A 20,371-nucleotide genomic window follows, 5' to 3' on the forward strand; every position below is an offset into this window, starting at 1 on the left:
GCAGTGGCCTGTTTGATGTATGCCTTCCACTTTCTGACAGCTTAGCTTAGTTTGTAATTAAGACTGAGCTATCTTTATAATTGCATTGCCACTCCCGAGCCAAAATTCCCTATGAAAACACCATAGCTGGTTCATGAACCTGCTCATATTTCATCAAATGTGATGTGAATCACACTGTGTGTCTGTTCCCAGCGCTTTTGGAATTTCAACACTCCGCTACTTCTGTAAAAAGGGAAGGGAAAGCTACATTCCTTAATCAGTGTTTGACATTCCCCCAGTCTAATTGAAGGTCGGAGAGACATTGTACTGCAGGTGCAAAGGGACTCATTGCCTGTCTGGGTGTAGTATGTGCATGTGAGTGTGATTACGTACGTTTCTGAGAGTCAATCAGACTGTTCATGATGACGAGAAACATGAGCAATATTATTTAAATCAGAGTAAACTGCTATATCACTAGGTCTTAAAGTCAGACAGCCAGTTAAGTGAGGCCTGGATGGGTGTGATATGATACACATTTGTTGCATTTAGTCAGTTAACAGCCTCATTTTGAACTAGAGTGGTGTGGGTGATGGCTTTGCAGGTTAATAAAGACGTGATGAAACACAGATTGGGATGATAGCTCACTTTAGGCAGCTTTTAATATTGGAAAAGTTTCACAGGTGGAGCAAATGTGATTGGATTGTCTTGATCAGATGACTCTTAGAAAAACAGGTCCAGATCAGAAATCACACCCAAATTCAGAGCTATGATGTTAATATGGGGAGACAGGCATACAGTACCAGTAGATCAGGGCTATGTGCCAATACTTGTTGGCATATGTCTCTGAAACAAGATTCAAATCATTTGCAGCTGTCGAAGGTTTGACCAGAACCTCCAAGGTCTTATTTTTATTTCGTTTTTATTACCTTTGCTTCTGTTTAATTGTAGTTGTAAATATTAATGACTTATAATATTTTGCTTGTTTTATTGTTCTAAGGAACTAATACTTTTTCATTTTTTAAGAAGTCTGGGACTATCAGATATCTACTGTTTTTACTCATGCTTTTGCTCAGCCAAACTGTCTGTGTTCCCAGAGTCATAAATCCTCAGAATTAGACGATGTTAATAATGATAAAAGAGAATCAGCAGAGAGGCCTCTTGCCCTGAAGACACGCAGAGAGGAGTCTCTTAGTTTAGAAGAGTCAGCTGACAGAGCACAGGCGTACTGTTAGACTGATTAACTAGTTAGTTCCTTTTGCTGTTCACAAGCAAACATGGACAACTACACACACATACATGTGCACACAAGTGCACAACCTTGCCCCTGTCTGGCATATCTGGTCCCATCTGCACTGTGCTGCTGGTCAAAAGACTCATTGTGTAATTTTCAAATTATGCGTATTAGTCTCCTCAGTGTATTAAAGGCAGCTGGTTGTAAGTAAACACTCGCTTTGACCCTCTGGCTTGGACTAGCCTAATTATGTCACATGATGACACCTGGGGTCAGACTGGGAGTAACTGTGTAATTAAACAGACTGTTTAAATGATACCACTGTGGACAACTGATGGGCAGTTACATCTGTTTTACTGCATTCCTAGTGTATTTTTACCCATCCTGTTTTTAATGCTGAGAGTGGGAAGCAAGAGCTAGTTTAATCATACTATTAACTTTTCTGTGTTTATGTCACAACAGGAAAATGATGTTCATACATTAAGATAGTGTTGCTTTTGTTTGATATTCATAATTAAACCACTGTACAGTGAAGAAGAGGCTCTGTTTTGATTGGCAACAGAATGAGCTTCTGTGCAACTTGCCTCCAGTGCTTTTTCTGTGGAGTTTCCACACATCCTGGAAGTCTTATGTGTGTGCCCGTTTACATCTTTTAATTGCTTTTTAAAAAGTTTCCTAACTCAGGCTTTGAATTTCATTTGTGACAGAAAGGAGAAGGGAAAAGAGAAAAGGGAAACATCCCAATAGGCATGTGCTTGAATATATTTCGGTCAGTAACAAAGACTAAAACAATGACATATGCAGAGGTAAAATATTTGAAGATATGCAGATATGAAGAATATTGTGAAATAGACTTAAAGTGCATGGGAGAGGTCGACTTGCTGACTAGCAGGGCAGGGTGCAGGAAAGCTGTCTAACCGGTGACACTGCAAGCCATCAGTCGTGGGTGTGAGAAGAAGGTGTGTGTTGTGAGTGTGTCTCTGTGTGGATTTGTGTATGTCACAAGTTTACTTGGTTAGGTGTTTATAACTTACATCACTGCTGAAGGGGTGCATAAATATTTTCTAATAAGGTATTGGCGAGCAGCATAGAAACAGTGGCTTTATTTGTTGGTTACAGAGGATTCCTGACACTAACATGGAGTCTGACTCACTGACTTCATACCTGAACAATCCAAGCAAGAGTGACGCTATACACACGATCTTTTCCAAACCCTATTTTGCTCCAGAACAAGATCTCTTTGTCTGCTGTCAGGCCTTGGTGCAAACTGATTAACTCTCCCTCCCTCCTGATGCCTCTTTTTTTCTCACTCTCTTTCTCTGTTGCAGTCACTGTCATGCTTTAATGTTTATTAAAAAAGGCTTTTTAAGAGTGAGGGGAGAGAGATACTGTGTTGTATAGACCTGCTACCTTTTTGATCTGACAGGTAGAATTTGCCTGCAGGGCAAGACAGAGGAAGAGAAAGGGCCAAAAGAAAAGAGGATGTCTTTTTTCAAGTAATTTGAGGAGGAATACCTCGGAGCAAAACTCCTTACTAATGATGAGAGAGCAGCGAAGGGGGGAAGACGAAGGAGAAGCAGAGCAGACAGAGGAGTGTAATTTCCCTCTTGCTACGCCTCCTTCATCAAACTGTCACTCATCCATCCATGCCCCTGTCCCTCCCTCTCCTTCGGGGATTTAGATATCTCTGGACACAACTCACCAGGCCCGTTAATCCTTCCCCGACAACACCGTTATTGTTGAGATCTTCGCTTTTTTGCTTTTATTATGGCCAGACCTGCTTCCACTCATGGTCACATCTCTTTGTTTGGTATAGCTTGGCTGAGGAACTTCTGCTTTGGCAGTTAGTAGGCAGGTTTCCATTTCAGATTTGCACAAAATTTAAGCAATATTTTCAAAATGTCGATAAAACACAATCGTGAGACATGTTTCCATTGAGTGAATTTTTGCAGCTTTTGTCTCAATGTTGTGCACTTCTTCTCTTGCGATAACAATCCAAGAAGCATGGCAATGGATATTCAAAATATTAGCAGGTTTATTTCTATCTCAGCCACCGCACTAGCTGTTATTATTTCCAATCTAAGGCAATGTAGGCGTGTCATGTGAGCGATGATGAAAAGGGAAGCCCCTTATACATGGTAGCAGGCACGTATGAGGGATTTTTGGGAGGTGGTATAGTCTACGATTTCACAGAGGAATTGTGTATTCAGAACGTCCAGATGATCTGCTTTACAAGTTATGTGATGCAAAAACACCTCTTTTAGCGCCGGCTCCATCATGCCTGGAAGAGCTGGTTCCTATTCAGAAAAGCATAGCCATAGCATCATGTGGCTTATGAAAGAGAAAAAAGTGTTTCAATTGCAGTTTTGCAAAATATGGCTTCTTCGAATTGCCTGAAATACCACCTCATGTGAGCCTAATGTTTCCATTAGACATATTTTATATTCACAATTTCAATTTGCACAATTGAGGGTTAATGGAAACCTGCCTTCTGTCATTTTGTGTCATCTCATTATCTTACAGAAAGCTCTGATGTGATTTCACATCCACATTTCCTCTCAGTCTCATGTCTTTTGGTTAAAAAGGAGGCATCATAGTCACTGGAGAAAGGAGGAGACAGACAAAGAAAGATGAGAGTAAATGGTTTAGACCGGCCACCTTTTCTCTGAGCTCCACACCTCCATAGCATGCAGGCATGCATACAGGCATGCACACACTCTGACAGATTTTAAGTGGGTTAGGCACATGATCCACGCTAAAGTCAACAAACACTAGAGCAGGAGATTGGAACCCACTGCACAGATTTCCCGCTCTGACTCTCCAAAGACTTATTTCCTTCCCACAGCCCAGCTTACAGCAATGTAGATGTGGTTTACACTGGAACCACAATGATAAGAGTTTCTTTGTATGTTGTGTATGTGCTCCCTCTGCGTGTGTGTCTCAGGGGCACCTTGAGCCTAGGGCAAGTTCACGTGCTGGCACAGAAAGGTCTGAAGTTCATTTAAGTATGTTAGTAATGTTTAGATGGTGGAAATGTAGTATTTGTGTCTTGAGTGCGTTTAATACCCCAGATGATGAAACAAGTAGATTGTTCAGCAGTCCCAACTGTAGAGTATTTCTTTATTGATAAATCAAGTAAATATTTGTATTAATCAGTGATTTAATTTGTGAAAACCAGCATCACAATTCCAAAAATTCTTAGGTGATGGTTACTTGTTGTGTTTGCTGCCCAGAACCCAAAGATATTAAACTTACAATCAAATATAAAATGAAAAGTGACAAATCCTCACATGTGAGCAGTGAATATCTTGTATTTTTGCTTAATAAATAAAAAAAATAAAAAGAGTTTTCAGTTAAGCTGTGTTTTCACCAAACACTTTTAGTATCACACCTCTAGAACTGCTACACTCATGGACATGTGCCTAAACCCTCAAGATCTGTTTGGTGTTTTCACTGAAGAAATTACACTTTAAAAGTAGGTGGAGTTGTTACCAGATAGATAATATCTGTGCATGTGCTCTGCCAAGCTTTCACTGTTTCGCTGTCTTCTTTGGTGATGCAGAGTAATATATGCACCTTGCTGGTTTTCCATGGAAAGGTTGTAAACGCCAAAATTTTGAGAACAAAAAAAGAAAAGGCCGGAGTTATAAGAGTCTCTGCCGCAGTCAATTAGATATTTAAAAATGGCAGGTTTATGCATCGAGTCCCTGTATTACAAGAGTGACCAATCAATGGACTGCAGTGTATCTAGCTCCACTTTTTAGTATTGGATCAGTGTGCTAGGAACCTCAGCAGAGGGTTTATAGAAAACAGGAGAGAAGTGAACTGCTTTGTTGGTGCCATCAACAACTTTTGACAATGAAAATGCAAAAATAATTGTTCTAATGGGTAACGAACTGAACTGAACCAGACTGCTCAGTGGAAACAAGGCTTTTATTTCCTGTCAATGAATTAACTGAAACGGTCAGCACTAGTGTTAACATGGCCTGCCGTCAAGGGTCAGTGGCTTTAGACCCTCTCTATAAAGATCACCACGATAAAAGACACGGTCACAAAGACAAACAAACAAAGTGTAAACCACACAAACACGCAGACGCACACCCGGCTGCTTGGAGATCTAGAGATTGAAACCTGCACTCAGAGAGAGGAAGCCTCACAAAGGAGTGGGGAATGTAGCAACCAGACCATAAACCCACATACAGTAGGGTGGCAAGTGGCCCTCTATCACACATTGATGATGACACTGTGGAGTCAAAAGTACCTCATTTTTACATAAGGCCACTTTTAATCTATACATGCACTGGGGTACGTTTTAGTGCATCTTAACTAAGTAATTTTTTTACAAAAAAGATCAATAAAGTAAAGCAGCTATCATTCTTTAATTGTAATCTCACTTGATAAAACAACAACTGATGAAATATATAAAAGATTTCCCACCTGGTCTTGTATCAGTGGCTTAAAGCTTTAAGCAGACTTTAAGCTTTAAGCAAACTTATGACATGAAGGCATAATAAATACCAAAGAGAAAAAAAATAGCTAGTAGAAAATCTTCTTGGGTGGGCTGCAGCGATACATTTAGTAAGCATTAGTATTTCAGCTATTAAGTGACCCTAAGTGAGAGTGGACACTGTATTCTCTTTTGTTACAATTTTCGAAACAAAATAAGAACTTTTACAAGCCAGCAGACCTATTGTTGGAGACTCCACATTAAACAACCACAGTAACAGCATAATGACAGAACAACTTAAAGAGGCCGGGCAGATGGAGCGCTCAGAGAGAAAATGGGACCTGTGCTGAGTACCACAGCCACTCAGATGAGTCTTTTTGAACATGTTTCTAAACACAGTCTGAGATTTTACCACATGTCCCTCGTTTGGACTCCACCCTGCACTGCACTCCTTTTTTTCTGTCTACGCTGATGCTTTTCAGTCTGACTGCCTGGCTTCCTTTTCTCTCTGAATGTCTCGGCCTTTAATTACTTTTCTGGCTTTTACTTGCACCTCATTGCGCTGTCTTCACTTCATCCTTCCTCTTTCTCTCTCTGCAACTTAGATATTACTCTCACACCTCATTCTGCACGCCTCTTCTGACATGTTGTTTCTGCTGTCTCTGCTCTTCTCTATGAAAATGAGAAAAAAGTTATGCTGAAAAGTGGCTGAGTGTGCCAAAAATACACCTCCAACCCACTAACTATATTGCTACTAACGATTAAATAATAAATTCATAGTTTCCATTCCCCAGACAGAACTCATAATTGAACCTTTACATTTATGTTTAGGGGCATTTTTCCAATATACAGTAGAGCTGGCCTCTTCTCCTCTGTGGCTGATGTATGGCACTAAATGGTTTGCAGCTGCCAGTCTCCCGTTGCCAGACCTTTCTACACTCTACATTTACACTGAGGCCTCTTTTGGATGTCAGAATTTCTCGTGCTCTTTCTTAATTAGAGCTGCAAGAATTAATTAATTAATCAATAAGTCCATCAACAGAGGATTAATAGACAACTATTTTTATAATTGAATAACTGTTTAAATAGTTTTTTTAAGCAGGGCAGTGAAAGATTTGCTGGTTGCTCATGTTTCTTAGATGTGAAAATTGAATGCTTTTCTTTGCCATACATAATTATAAGGTTAACGGCTTTTGACTGTTAAAAAACGTACCCTTTGAAGGCACTTCACTATTTTCTGTTATTTTCTTGACAAAGAGATTGTTTAAGATAATAATTATATTAAATAGATGAAGTAGTGCAGGGGTTGAGGTGGTGGTGTTATTGAGAACCATTTTTGCATTTCTGTCAGCAAACCAGTATACTTCTTTAGATCGGCTACTTATGATTGTTTATTATTTAAAAATGACAATGGAGACCACAAGTGACATTGATACAAAGTAGAAAGGACTACCTGCCCACATATGCATTGCTGTTGATCTCTTCCTTTTCTCTTACTTGTGTATTTTTCAACTCTTGTCCTCCTGGGGGCAGGAGTTGACCCGAGGGCTGTGACAATAACCACTTTACCGCAGTCATGTGATGTTACTGCAGTGATAAGGTCACCACTGTCACTGGTTTTCCCTTTTTAAATTAATTAATGTATTTATTTATTTTAGCCAATATAATACATTCATTAAAAATATGCTACTTTGGCTCATGCTGCAGCCCGTCTGTCAGCAATCTCTACTCGGTAACCTCACTCAATGTCCCACCCATCGCATTATCTGATTGATTACATGACAAGAGTCTATCAACACTCAAACGTAAGCCAGCAGATATAAACATCACAACGTCTTACACTGAAGTTGCAAACACAGAGCGTTTCCACTGGTATCATTCTGCTGTTATTGATAGAAGTTCCTGGATGAAGTTTCAGTTGTATGAGTAAACAAATGCAAGGAAAAGGTTGGGGCAATTGTAGTCAACTGCCAAACTGCAATGATTTGTTGCTTTTTCACAGCAATAAGAAAAAAAATCTATACCATCACAGTCCTTGGTGAAGCTTGTTCTTGAGTCCAGTCCTACTAAAGCTCCCACCTTGTTAGTGTACAGTAGTAGCAGCAGCAGCAGCAATTGACATGACTGCCGACACAGAAAAGTCCAGACTGAACAGTTAGACACCATTTCTGTGTTAAGGTGGAACAGATAGTCACTAATGTACCTCCCCACTGAGATATATATCGGCACACTCAAACCAGTCTTGGAAGTCCTGCTGTCACTTTTGAGGTTAAGAAAGTGCTTCCCTCTTTGTGTCACTGTTAGGTCTGATATGACTGTGAATCTCAATCATCCAGGTGGTGCAACGTCTAAAGAAAGTTTTTTATTTACATAAATGAAGAGTTTGGTCTTACGTAATGACTAACACCAGCCATTGCTTTAAACATCAGTTTGATTTTGCATAGACTTGCATACCCATGATTTATATCAATATCAGAAAGAGGTGATAATGATATAAAGCACATTACCCACCCCTAGACTGTTGTTTCAAAAATGTCACCCTGTGATCTGGTTTCTAAATTCGGACATTATATTTGGTGTTAGTGGGAATGGGGAACATTGTGATTGGATGTCATACTTTGCATGCTATGCATTATAAAATTTTTTACCTGTTGTGGATGTACAGTGTTTAAACTTCTATAAAACTTTTAAAATTCTATAAAAATATTGTTTATAAATTAAGAGGTTTATGTGGGTCTGTGAACGCAACACAGGCAAAATTCATCATGAGTTATTTTTATCCCTGGGCAGCAATTTGACTCACACAGCGGGTAATTGAGCAGTTTATCCTGTCAGAGCTTATCAGACCGATGGATGAGAGGAGGAGCAGAGTGCAGAGTGAGTGAATGCAAATTTTTTAGACTCGGCAGAACTTAAGATGAAGTTTGGTATTCTGCTGCTCTGTCTGTGACAACAGAATGCTTGGCACTCCAAGATTGTGGTGCAGTGAATAACAGCACGGTATATATATTTCAGTAGTGCCAAAAAATATATTTGAGGTAGCAGTTGTTTCAACTGCAACAAATAAATCAATAAATGTGTGGAAATCATATGGGAAATATCTCATCTAACTCATGAACTTTTGTATGCACCTAAAATGATCTATCATACAGCTGCTGCTAAAATTTCTATGATAAGAAGAGAATTCCTTAGTTCCCAATTAAACTCTGTCAACAAAGTAACATCATAACCCTGCATTGAATCAACAGCAAAGCCAGTAACGTGCTCTTCACTTGACTTGTGACGTCTGTGCATGCACGCACAGGACAGTGAATAGGCCACCTATGCTCTCGCCAAGCCAGGGAATGATCCAGGGATTGAAATGTGAGCCGGTTTATGCTCTCACAACTCTCACACTGTTTCTCTGTGATGGCCGCAGGGGGAGAGCATGATGAAGTTATTAAGCGTTGCTGAGACTAGAATAGTGGCTGGAGGAGGAGGTGGTTTGGTGGGGTTGTAGTTGAGAGGAAGGTGGAGAGGTAGGAGGGGAGAATTAGCACAAAAGAAAAACGGGATTAAGGATTTAGGATGGGAGGAGAATAAGAAAGTATGGAAGTTTGGGACACAGGAGTTAGGAATGAAGGAGGTGGGAGACATTACATGAGTGGGTGAGAATCAACCCACCCTTTCCTCATTGAAGCCCTCATGGCCAGCCAGGACAGGCAGAGGTCAGCATGAGGTAGAGGAGGAGGGAGAGAAGGAAGGAGAGAAGGGGTGCAGAGACAGAGAGAGAGGGAGGGGTGTGTGCGTGAGATGGGGGCGCTAATGTGAACCAGCTGTAGAAACCTGACACCTAGAGAGTGGGTTAGAAATGAGAGGTGGAGGAGTGAGAAAGAGAGGGAACGAAGGGTTGCAGGAAATTGCACAGAGTAAGAGAAGGATGGGGAAAAGGGGAGGGAAAAAAAGTCTTCATGGAGCAAAACAAAGAATCCCATAGATGACTTTGGCTGCAGAAACCCTCGCTGCTGTGTTGTTCATGAAAGTAGAGCCGTGTGTGTGTGTGTGTGTGTGTGTGTGTGTGTGTGTGTGTGTGTGTGTGTGTGTGTGTGTGTGTGTGTGTGTGTGTGTGTGTGTGTGTGTGTGTGTGTGTCTCTCAAGGTGTCTGTTCACATCTGCCTGTGTGCAAACTCTTGCCTTTGTTTTGCTCCATGTGTTGCATTCAGTAACAGACTAGTGTGTGGGGTTATCTCTTCCTCAGTGAGACACCACTCCCTGACAATAATGTGAATCATGCACAGCCTTGTCTGTTTGCCTCTGGCTCTAGTGATACAGCCAGAGGCTAATAATGAACTCTCTATCTGGCAGTGAAACCTGAAGGACAGGGTGGTATCGTTTCCTGACGCCATGGCATTTGGTTCTGTCAACACCGGTTAGATGGCAGCGATTTAATTTATTAGAGGTTACTGTGCATCTTTCCTGTCAGCAATTTGGAATTTTGACCAAAGCTCAAAGTTGCAAATATCATTGAAGAGTGGTGTAGAGTTGCAAGACAACTTTCGGTTTATTGGACAAAGTATACTATGACTTTTTTGCCAAACCGTAGTATAACATTGTTACAACCCTGTTGAGTGCTAAGGATAAGAGCTGCAAGATAAAGCCAGTGTGGTCAGGCAAACATTGCCATTTATTATTTCGTAAGCTGTCAATCATAAAATACTAGAAAAAAAAAAAATATATATATATATATATATATTCATTACCCAATGAGGCTCATTTAATGCAAAATGATTTAAAATTGATTTATTCCAAGCTCAGAAGACTTGTAATCAAGCTAAGCATTAAAACTAAGCGCACGTTTCAAGTTTCCTCTCTCTCTGTGAAGTGGCAGAACTTGACTTTGAAAACGCCTCTCATATTCCCCATATTTTTAAACAGTGAAAATGTGTGAAATGTTCCCAGTGAAACGTAAACCTACCATTAACCTGGACACGGTGTTCTTTGTGTGACAGCCCGCTAATGTGATGCATGTCACAGGGCAGAGGGCCATGTCATTACTCCTTGAGAGGGGGCGGAGAGGTTGTCCAGGAGAAGAAAGCAGCCCTAATTCCCACGACGGCCGTCTTGTTGTGATATCATGACCAAGCTGTGTTTGTGTTCAGAGCGGGGAGGGACATCTTTGTGTTTGTGTATTTATGAGTGTGTGCGTGTGTGTGTGTGTGTGTGTGTATAGGCATGTGTTTCGGGGTGTGTAGGGGGGTTGCACTGCAGACATGCTGATACAGAGACGGAGACAGGAAAGAGGGAGGGTGGCCATGTCTAATCAGACATAGATGAGTTGAAGAGGCATGAAGTCTGTCTTTTCTTTGAAGATCATATGTCACTAATCAGCCATCTTGTTTATCTGTTCACCAGCACCCTGAGTATGTGCAAATAGCAGATTTTTAGGGAATATTTTCGAGAGATATACTATACTGTATCTCAGATAAGGCTGGTGATCCTCTATATTTTGTAAAAGTTAAAAAATCAATCACATTAGTGGGTCTCTCAGTGCTTTCCAATGTGCCTGACCATGCTGGGCCTCTCAGACAACATGTGAGTTAAAAACAAAAGACTCAAAACAGTAAAACTAAAATTCTTTCAAAATGGAAACTTTAATGTTCTTGAGAACAATAATTTCAAGTGTCACAGGCTTCTGTATTTACGTCACTTTCCTCCTCCATATCTGCCCAAATCAAAGTACCTTGAAAGGGCAGCTTCATACGTGAGATCAGGCGTGAATCACAGGGTTATGTAATAATCACAAGATCACATAAATAGCCTGCCCAGGATGGCGATACCACCAGACGCATTTCTGCTGTCTCAAGTATTGTCGTATCACTCAACCCAACAGTGGGGCTTAGGCACATTATATTGTTTTTTGAATTTTCATTGTGATATAAACATGCGCGGGAAAAACATCACAGATGACTGTGATATAGATAGATTTTTTGAGTTAATAAGAGTATCAGTAAAAATTAAAAAGTGCCCTTTTTTGGAGTATTTTGTGTTCAGTTCAATGTTTAATTGTTTAAAAAATAATAATGTTGGAAATAATTTCCATTCATTTAAAAAAAAAAAAATCAACAAGACATTTGTTGTATTTTGGAAGTGTACTGGAAAGAGTAAAAAGACAGAGCTGAGTACACCATAATATCTGTTCATTTATTGCAAGATATCCAACAAAGTTATCACATTTTGTATACTTTTCTCATATCATGCAACTTTAATACAAAAAACTTAATAGTAGGATCAACTAAAATGTACACAAAATAGGAAAATTTAGAATATTGCCAGACCAATCCTTTAAACTTGTTCATAGTAAAAAAAAAAAGAAGAAGACAGAAGAAGAAAAAAAATTGGATATAACAAAAAAAAGTTTGTTATATCCAGTCTAAGCAAATAGAAAACTATTGACATCATGAACATATTTCTTAATGTTAGAGTGTTTTTTTGTTGTTTACACATCAATGCTGTATATTTGTGAAGCAAATGTGGTAGACAGAGTGAGAATTTGTTGTCAGATGTTGTTTGTCGTATTTGAGGAGACACTGAGTGATTCAGATGTGATTGATCTGAGAGACTTCTGCCTGGCATGAATCATGTCTGTCCTACTTTCCCATGCGCTCATAACCTAATATCTTCAAGCTGCTTTGGGGTGGAGTGGCCAATAACAGAAGTCAGTAAGCATGAGGCTGAATTTCAAACTATTCCCATCTCCACTGTGTTGTCTGTTTTATACGGCTCACAACACCTATCTCTAATTCTTCCATTTATGTTTTTATATGCTTGAAGTCTGCTTATTTTGATTCAAGTATACATATTTTTCATTTGGACTGGTTATGAAAAGGGGTATTAATTTCTGTGTGCCTGTGTATGTGTGTGTTACTTACTGTGAAGTGTATCTGTCCTATTGTGTTACCTGAGCCCCTCCAGGGAGGCAGGTTTAGAGGCCCGTGTAAGAGGCAGCAGGTCGCTCTGTTGCCCACAATCCCCAGACAGCATGTCTGCCATGTGCCACACACACACTGGGCCTGATCAAAAAAGCATACACAGGAAATTACCTGACTAATAACATTTTTGCTAAGTAACAAAATAACACCCCTGACCGAACACTGTCTGTAGCACATAGAGAAGTGGTGTGTGCAAGTGGGAGGGACTGAGAAAAACAGAGGAATAGAAAGTGTCGAAGGGATCATTGTCTCTGAAGAGATCTCCAAGTGCACATTGTGTAATATTGTAATTTTCTCCCCACTGCTCGACATCTGGCTGAATCACTTTTCTGAAATAGAAGAAATAAGAGAAATCGAAAGAAAGTGGTGATGATTCAGCAGACGAAAAACAGACATGATTTGTAGACCAAATTTGGTCATGATAGCACATTAGATGTAATGTGTTCGTTTTGGTTTAGTCATATACTGCATAGCTTGTTGTAAGCACCTTGCAGTTAAGACAAGTACCTCACCTATACTGTGGACACATTTCTGTAGATTCAGTTACCTGTTGCCATGAATACCCTTCATCTATTACATTGCCCAAATCATTGCTGGTGCTTTCCACTGGTTGTTTTTAGTTTCTGCCAGGCTTCAATCAACAACTTCCAGATAACTCTACCTCACATCCTTCTACTTTTGAACTTCCTCTTTTTCATCATTGACCTCAGTTTAACCCTCTCACCAAGCTTAGCTTCCCTCTTTCTTACAGGGTTTATGGGGCAACAGCTCAGGGTTTAGAGTAGTTTTGGCAGTAATTTTAGGGTTAGTTTTTCACATTGTAACAGCGTGTCAGAATGTCCTTCAGCTAGATGCAATAATCCAACAGAGGACTGGGCGATATGGCTAAAGATGTTATCGCGGTAAAATAATTCATTAGTCAAGATAAATAATCATCAACACAAAAGAATAGAAATAATGATTTTGTTCAAGTATAAAGGGTGAGTTATGCTCCTGAGTGAACGCTGAAGAAATTTTATGATTAATTGTGGTTTAAACTAATATTTATTGTCAGAAAATGACAAATATTTGCCAAACATGAGAACATTTCACAAAGCTGAGGTAGATTCCAAACAATTCAAATCAGTGCAATGCTACTAAATGAAACAATAAGCAGATGATGAGATGTTAATTATGGTCAGTAACATGTCAAACTGTGCTCACTGTTAAAAACATTTTGTAGGTGTGTTAGCTGACAATGAAACAAAATAAATAGACCAAACAAAAATCTCAGCTGTTGTCTGTATATACTGTTCCAGTTTAGCATCCACAGTATGTAATTTCTGCTGTTTCTCAATCAAAACAATAACAAAAGACAGACTTTGATGATGTCCAAAGTAATTTGGGATTGTGCGTTACCAATGACAGTCTATGTGATGTGACTCAGGCAGAAATCATGTCTATGGATGAGGAAATGTATGAAAGCTTTATTCACGTAACCTTTAATTATACTCATTATAATGAAGTAGCTGGTTAGTCAGTCACTTTAAATTGCTAACTTACTTTTAGTATTAGATGAGGTCAGCTATACAGCCACTGTAGCTAATGTTATGAATTTAATAGTGGAATAGCACTATGCTGTCATAAGAAGTAAAAAATATACTAAAAATAAATAAATATGCTGAATTTTAGCATTAGTGGACAGTTGCGTCTTCCTCTTCTACTACTACCAGTTCCCCTTCTTCCTCTGGTTAATGACGGGGGGCAACTGCTGTTTAATGTGCATTACCTCCTCCCTCTATCAGCATACAGGTGGTTAAATTATATGGAGGATTTATTGAACCTTTATTACATCTTTATCGCATACAATTATATCGAGACAATAATGAGTCCAATGGTTTTATTGGCCAGCCATTTACCAATATTTTCTGTCAAGCGGCTCATGGCCATATGAATGAAAAAAAAATGATTTTAAATAAATGCAGCCCATTAACAATTAAGCATATTGCTTAATGTTTGGAGTGAGTGAAAACTAGTTGCTCTATGTGAACTACCTTACCACACATTTTGCTAGTACTCCTACTTAGGGATGCGGTTCCCCACATTCTGTTGTTTAGCTCACGGTGCAGCCATGGATGAACTTTGTATCAGCAGACGCTAGTGTTTACCTGCTGCTTCATTTGTTTCTTTGATGTGTGTGTACTATAGGACTCAAGCAGATGTTGCGCTCCGCTATCAACGACGTTGTCTGATGTGGTGGATTATGTGCACCTGACTGAAACTCACTCTTTTGTTTTGTTTGTTTGACTCTCTTTCAAACACATACACATACATATTTGTCCCTTTGTTTAATTCATCTTCCAACTTTATTGTCTGTATTGAAGGGTGATTAGGGTTTAAGTCCTTGTGTGTGCCTTCGCGTGCTTCATTATTTAATTCTGTGTTTGTGTGTTCAGGTGTGCCCCGGGCTTCCTGGGTGAGTACTGCCACCATAAGGATCCTTGTCAACCGGGCTTCTGCCTAAATGGAGGGAACTGCTCCGTGTCCATGTTAGCTGGCGTACCTGTACCAGGCAGCGCTGCCTGCACCTGCCCTCTGGGCTACACCGGACAACATTGCCAAACTCCCCAGAACTCCACGTGTTACCCCAACAACCCCTGTGCCAACAAAGGTGTCTGCACCCTGCTGTCCCTCGACAAATATAAGTGCGAGTGTGCCAGAGGATGGACAGGTGAGATACTTTTTAATCGCCTCTCAGGAGTTTGCCATGAGGGCAGTGATATCTGTATATTGTTTGATACTAATGGGTTTATTTTAAACATCCTAAAAGGAAATAAACATGTTAATTGTAAAGAATGCTGTATCCTATGTATCAGAACCTATACAGAGAAAGTAAAAGTTAGGCAATGAGGCAAGGGACAAGTGTGGATCCAGATCTGAGTGCAAATTGAGAAATTTTGTAAATGATTGCAGAACCCTATCTAAGATTGTTTTTTCTTGAATTACTGCATTTTCTGATGAAATGAAGAAATCTGGCACATGTATTACATGGTCAGTTTGTGTGTTTTGATGCATTAATGGATGCAGAATGTAATTAAAATCTGTTTTTAAAACAACAAATTAAGAGGTTTGTGCAGACTAAATGCAGGGAGCGCCTTATTGTACGGCTGCACAATTAATCAAATATTAATCTCGATCACATTTTTTGGCTTCCTACAATTCAATAAGCACGATTGCCTGAGATATTGGCATTTAAAATGCATGCTGAGCTTAAAGAAAACTCCTTGCTTATCAAATCAAGAGCTTCCTAACAGCCATGGCCATGTTTGTAGACGATGGGTTAGCTGAATTTGTTTATTTAAATGTGAAAGTGCAATATGAATATTTTGTCTCAAAATGAATTAATAATTGTGATAAATAATTGTGATCTTGTTAGTCATCAAAATAATTGTGATTATCATTTTGACCATAATCGTTGAAGCCTTACTTTATGATCAGTGTGGTGACTAATTTTTTTTAGAAGGAGATAACTGTGTTGAAGATGACTGAGAATCTAATTTGTTCAGAAAATATCATGGGATAAAACACAACATCTGATAAGAAGTGTTTAAGATATTCACAAATATTGCATATTGCATCCATAATTCTTCACAGGTGGACACATTGATGTATGGCACACAGGATGATTAAAGCACTAATGCTCAGCTCTTCTTCTTCTTCTTTCCTAGGTCCGCAGTGTGAGCATGAGGACAGCTGTCTATCGAGTCCCTGTGCCAATGGTGGATTGTGCAGCTCTCAGTCTGGTGGAAGCTACTCATGCTCCTGTCGTCCAGGCTACACGGGTCTTCGCTGCCTTAATGACACAAATGAATGTGCTGCCACACCCTCTATATGCCAGAATGAAGGAGGATGCGTCAACACCCCGGGCTCTTACAAGTGAGAATCTAGTGTATAATGATCAATTGGTGAAACATCACTAATGTCTGAACTATTTCGTGGAAGACTGCAACAACTTAAAAAGACTGAATTAAAATGAAACGTATTCTGTAATTGCTACAGGTGCGTGTGTGGCCCAGGGTTCACTGGCAGGCACTGTGAAAGCTCATACATCCCTTGCTCACCCTCACCGTGCCTGAATGGAGGCACCTGCCACCAGAACTCTGAAACCAGCTACTCGTGCCACTGCCTCCCAGGTAGGAAGATCCAAATTCTCAAATGTTGCAACTTTGGTTACTCTTTTTAAAGCTGAATATGAAGTAGAAAAAACTAAACTAATAGAATAGAAAAAAAAAAGAAAAAAGAAAAGTTAACCAGCCTCCACACACCAACATAGACCTGACAAGTTTTTGTCTGGTTTGGGAGAGAGGGAAAGGAGGAAGGCACTCAAGAGAAATGGAGGTTTAAGGTGAAAAAATGATTGCAGGCATACAAAAAAGGAAGAAAAAAAGAGTGACACTGTAACTGGTATTTAACCACACATGAATATAGGTTGAAGTCTCTGTATTGTTACGTTATGTTTGAGGTGCAAACAGTCTGATCCTGTTGGCTGTGTTATATTAGACACACTGTTCTGTTATTCTGTTACAGTTAGAAAGTAGACACAACAAACACACACACACAGCTGCTGTTTATACACTACCAGGACATGCCATAATACTAATGTTCATCAGAGAATATCATTTTATGTGTTTAAGTGCGTGTCGCCACCAATCTTTTGTGCCAGGTTTCAACGGAACTAACTGTGAGAACAACATCGACGACTGCCCCGGTCATCAGTGCGCCAATGGTGGAACCTGTATGGACGGAGTCAACACCTACAACTGCCAGTGCCCTCCAGAGTGGACTGGTAAGGGAGTTATGTGGTTGATTCAGAATCAGAATCAGAATCAGAAAAAGATTTATTGCCAGGTATAGTTAACACAATACGAGGAATTTGTCCTGGTGGGTTGGTGCAACATAAATATAGGGGAAAAAAACCAGATAAAATAGAAAATACAAAATACAAAGGTTCAACTTTTTTCCTGCATGACTGTTATGGCTGCATGATATACAAAAATATAACATTACTATTATTTTGACAGATATTGCAATTGCGAAATAAGTCTAAAATTTGAGTGATAATGTTAATTCTTGCATTTTATGCCCACTTAAAAAAATCTGATGTGATTTTTGCTGGGATCTGTACCAAACAAGCATCCTCACTTATGTCTGAAATATGGTTTGTATGTGTGTCTCTGTAGCAACACATTGCTTCATTTATATTGGCATGTTTTGAAACACTTTACATGTATTAATGATGGCAGCTCTTGGATTTGAATTTTGCACTTGTGCACATTGCAGTTTCATTAATATTCTGATTAACTGTGCTGCTCTAATGACAGTGCTTGTTCTCTTTTGTTTTGTTTTTGCTGAAGCCTTTTGCTTTGACATTCTTACTGCATCACTGGGCTGACCTTATTCAAAAAGCTGTGTTTTTTCATGCTCGGGCAAAGTTGATCTGAGCACGGACCAAGGAATACTTTATATTTATTACGCTAGAACGTGTTTTAAAAAGTATTTTCTATGCCTGCTGCTAAGATGTGTGATGTATATGTTTAGCAGAATATTTAATCATCTTTCACATTTAGAAATGAAATTTTCAGCAGATGCTTCGGTCTTAAGATTTTCTAGAAATTCTAAATAGAGCAGGTTGAGCAGTGAGGTGGAATAAATATTTGTGTTGTGAACAGCGGTAATAACTTCCGCTCGTGTTGTATGTTTTGATATTATACTTCCTACAATGCCTCTGCACTCTTACTTCATCCTACCAAGGCCTGTACTTCACACAAGGCGTGTCTTTGCTAACACACTTAAATGGCATACGCAAGCTTTCCGTTTACAAAGCAAATATGAATACATCAGCTTCCTTGAGCCTGTCTGAGTTTATGTAGCACTAATCCAATCAGAGAAAACAAAGTCAATGTGAGCAGGGTATTCAAAAATGGCAACTGTGGAGAAATAGTTTTCTCATACTGTATATTCTCAATTTTCCACATCTTTTCAATTATGACCGGAAAAAAGGCTGGGGCAATATTTAGATTTCTCTACCATGAAAACCACAAGGTTAAACCTTGTGGTTTTTATGTAACATGGAGTATTAATTCAGTTTGTTTACATTTCATCGTCATGTCCACCTCTCTGCCTCTCCACAGGTCAGCACTGTACAGAAGATGTGGACGAGTGTCGTCTGCAGCCAAACACTTGCCAGAATGGAGGCACCTGCAGCAACCTGTTTGGCAGCTACGTCTGTGTGTGCGTAAACGGCTGGAGTGGACCAGACTGCTCTGAAAACATTGATGACTGTGCTACAGCTGCATGCAGCCCAGGCTCCACATGCATCGACCGTGTTGCGTCATTTGTCTGTCTCTGCCCCTACGGAAAGACAGGTAGGCCAGTAATGAGACATTTTGGTGCCTAAATTGCATTAGGCTAATAACTGGTGAACAAACGCGAAAACATAAATGCTTTGAGTCTCTGTCATAGCTCCATATCTTCTTTTAAGAACAGTGTTTTCTTTAGATCTCAAAAAGAAAAAAGTTTAGGTTTAAGTTTTGGTCTTTATACTGAAACTGTGAATTCTGTTTGGTTTCCATTAACAACCACTGAAAAGGTTTTTACTTGCAGGGTACTGAATACTACCTACTGATGTTTTCTTAAAAGATGATCACTTTATTTACCAAAGCCTTTTATTTTAGAAAAGGCACTCAATGTGATCCATGTCAAACAGTCAAATTAACCAATTTAACCACAGAATTGATTGCATTTCCTGCTTGTTGGTGACGTATTCCTAGATCTGTATTAAGGTTTACCTTAAAAATAAACCTCTCCTTCAGTAGCAAATTTACACTGAGTTTGTTTGTGGGCACAAGTGGGCACAACCGTATAAGGGACATTTTTCTTTTGGCACAGAAAACAGTTTTTGCATATGGATCTGTAATTCAAAAGCTGAATGTATTATTTTAGGCTGGACTGTAGCAAAGCGAGGCCATACTATAAATACAAAAGTCAGTCCCAGAGGAAAAAAGTTACACTGCTGGTTGTTTTTTTTCCATCGGCCATAACTCTTTCAAAATGCAAAGGTGTGAAAAAGCCTCAACTGTAGGTAGACTAAAAGAATTGTTATGAGTTGGAAGTAGAAACGAGACAGTCGTGATTTCACTCCAAACAAACTGTGCTTTAGCTTGTATGAACAATGTGGCTGCATTTTACTCCTTAATTTGGTCATGTCAGCAAGACTGCGAACGTTTACTCATTCCCTGTCAACATGGCGTTCTTTTCAGGTTTGCTCTGCCACAAAGATGACGCCTGTATCAGTAACCCCTGTAGAGAGGGCTCTCAGTGTGACACCAACCCCATCACTGGCATGTTCAACTGTAACTGTAAACCTGGATATGTCGGCAGCACCTGCAACATCGACAGAGACGAGTGCAGCATTGGTGAGAGGGAGAAAATTCAAACCACACACAACACAACGTAAATCTCCACCCGGCCTCTGATCAGTTCTGCTTTCAAGCATGCCTCTTTCCTCTTTATCGTCAGGTACCAACCCTTGCGAGCACGGTGGTCAGTGTGTCAACACCGATGGCTCCTTCACATGTAACTGTGTGAGGGGTTACGCAGGGCCACGCTGTGAACAAGACGTCAACGAGTGCGCTTCAAGCCCCTGCCAAAACGATGGCACATGTCTGGATCGCATCGGGGACTACACCTGCATCTGCATGCCCGGTA

At 39.8% G+C, this 20,371-nt stretch overlaps 1 protein-coding gene across 1 annotated transcript in view; it reads left to right on the top strand.

Annotated features, from left to right (window-relative positions):
• The window catches only part of notch2 (notch receptor 2), a 55,140-nt gene that overhangs the window by 15,553 nt on the left and 19,216 nt on the right, over positions 1-20,371 (top strand). Inside the window, exons 3-9 of the mRNA XM_042481852.2 lie at positions 15,061-15,335; positions 16,333-16,540; positions 16,664-16,797; positions 17,328-17,450; positions 18,796-19,029; positions 19,924-20,079; positions 20,183-20,368. Of these exons, the coding sequence (XP_042337786.2) occupies positions 15,061-15,335; positions 16,333-16,540; positions 16,664-16,797; positions 17,328-17,450; positions 18,796-19,029; positions 19,924-20,079; positions 20,183-20,368 (1,316 nt within the window). The remainder of the gene's footprint in view (positions 1-15,060; positions 15,336-16,332; positions 16,541-16,663; positions 16,798-17,327; positions 17,451-18,795; positions 19,030-19,923; positions 20,080-20,182; positions 20,369-20,371) is intronic.

This window comes from Plectropomus leopardus, chromosome 5, assembly GCF_026936395.1.
Source record: "Plectropomus leopardus strain MGB_pleo_1.0 chromosome 5, ASM2693639v1, whole genome shotgun sequence".
NCBI lineage: Eukaryota > Metazoa > Chordata > Actinopteri > Perciformes > Serranidae > Plectropomus > Plectropomus leopardus.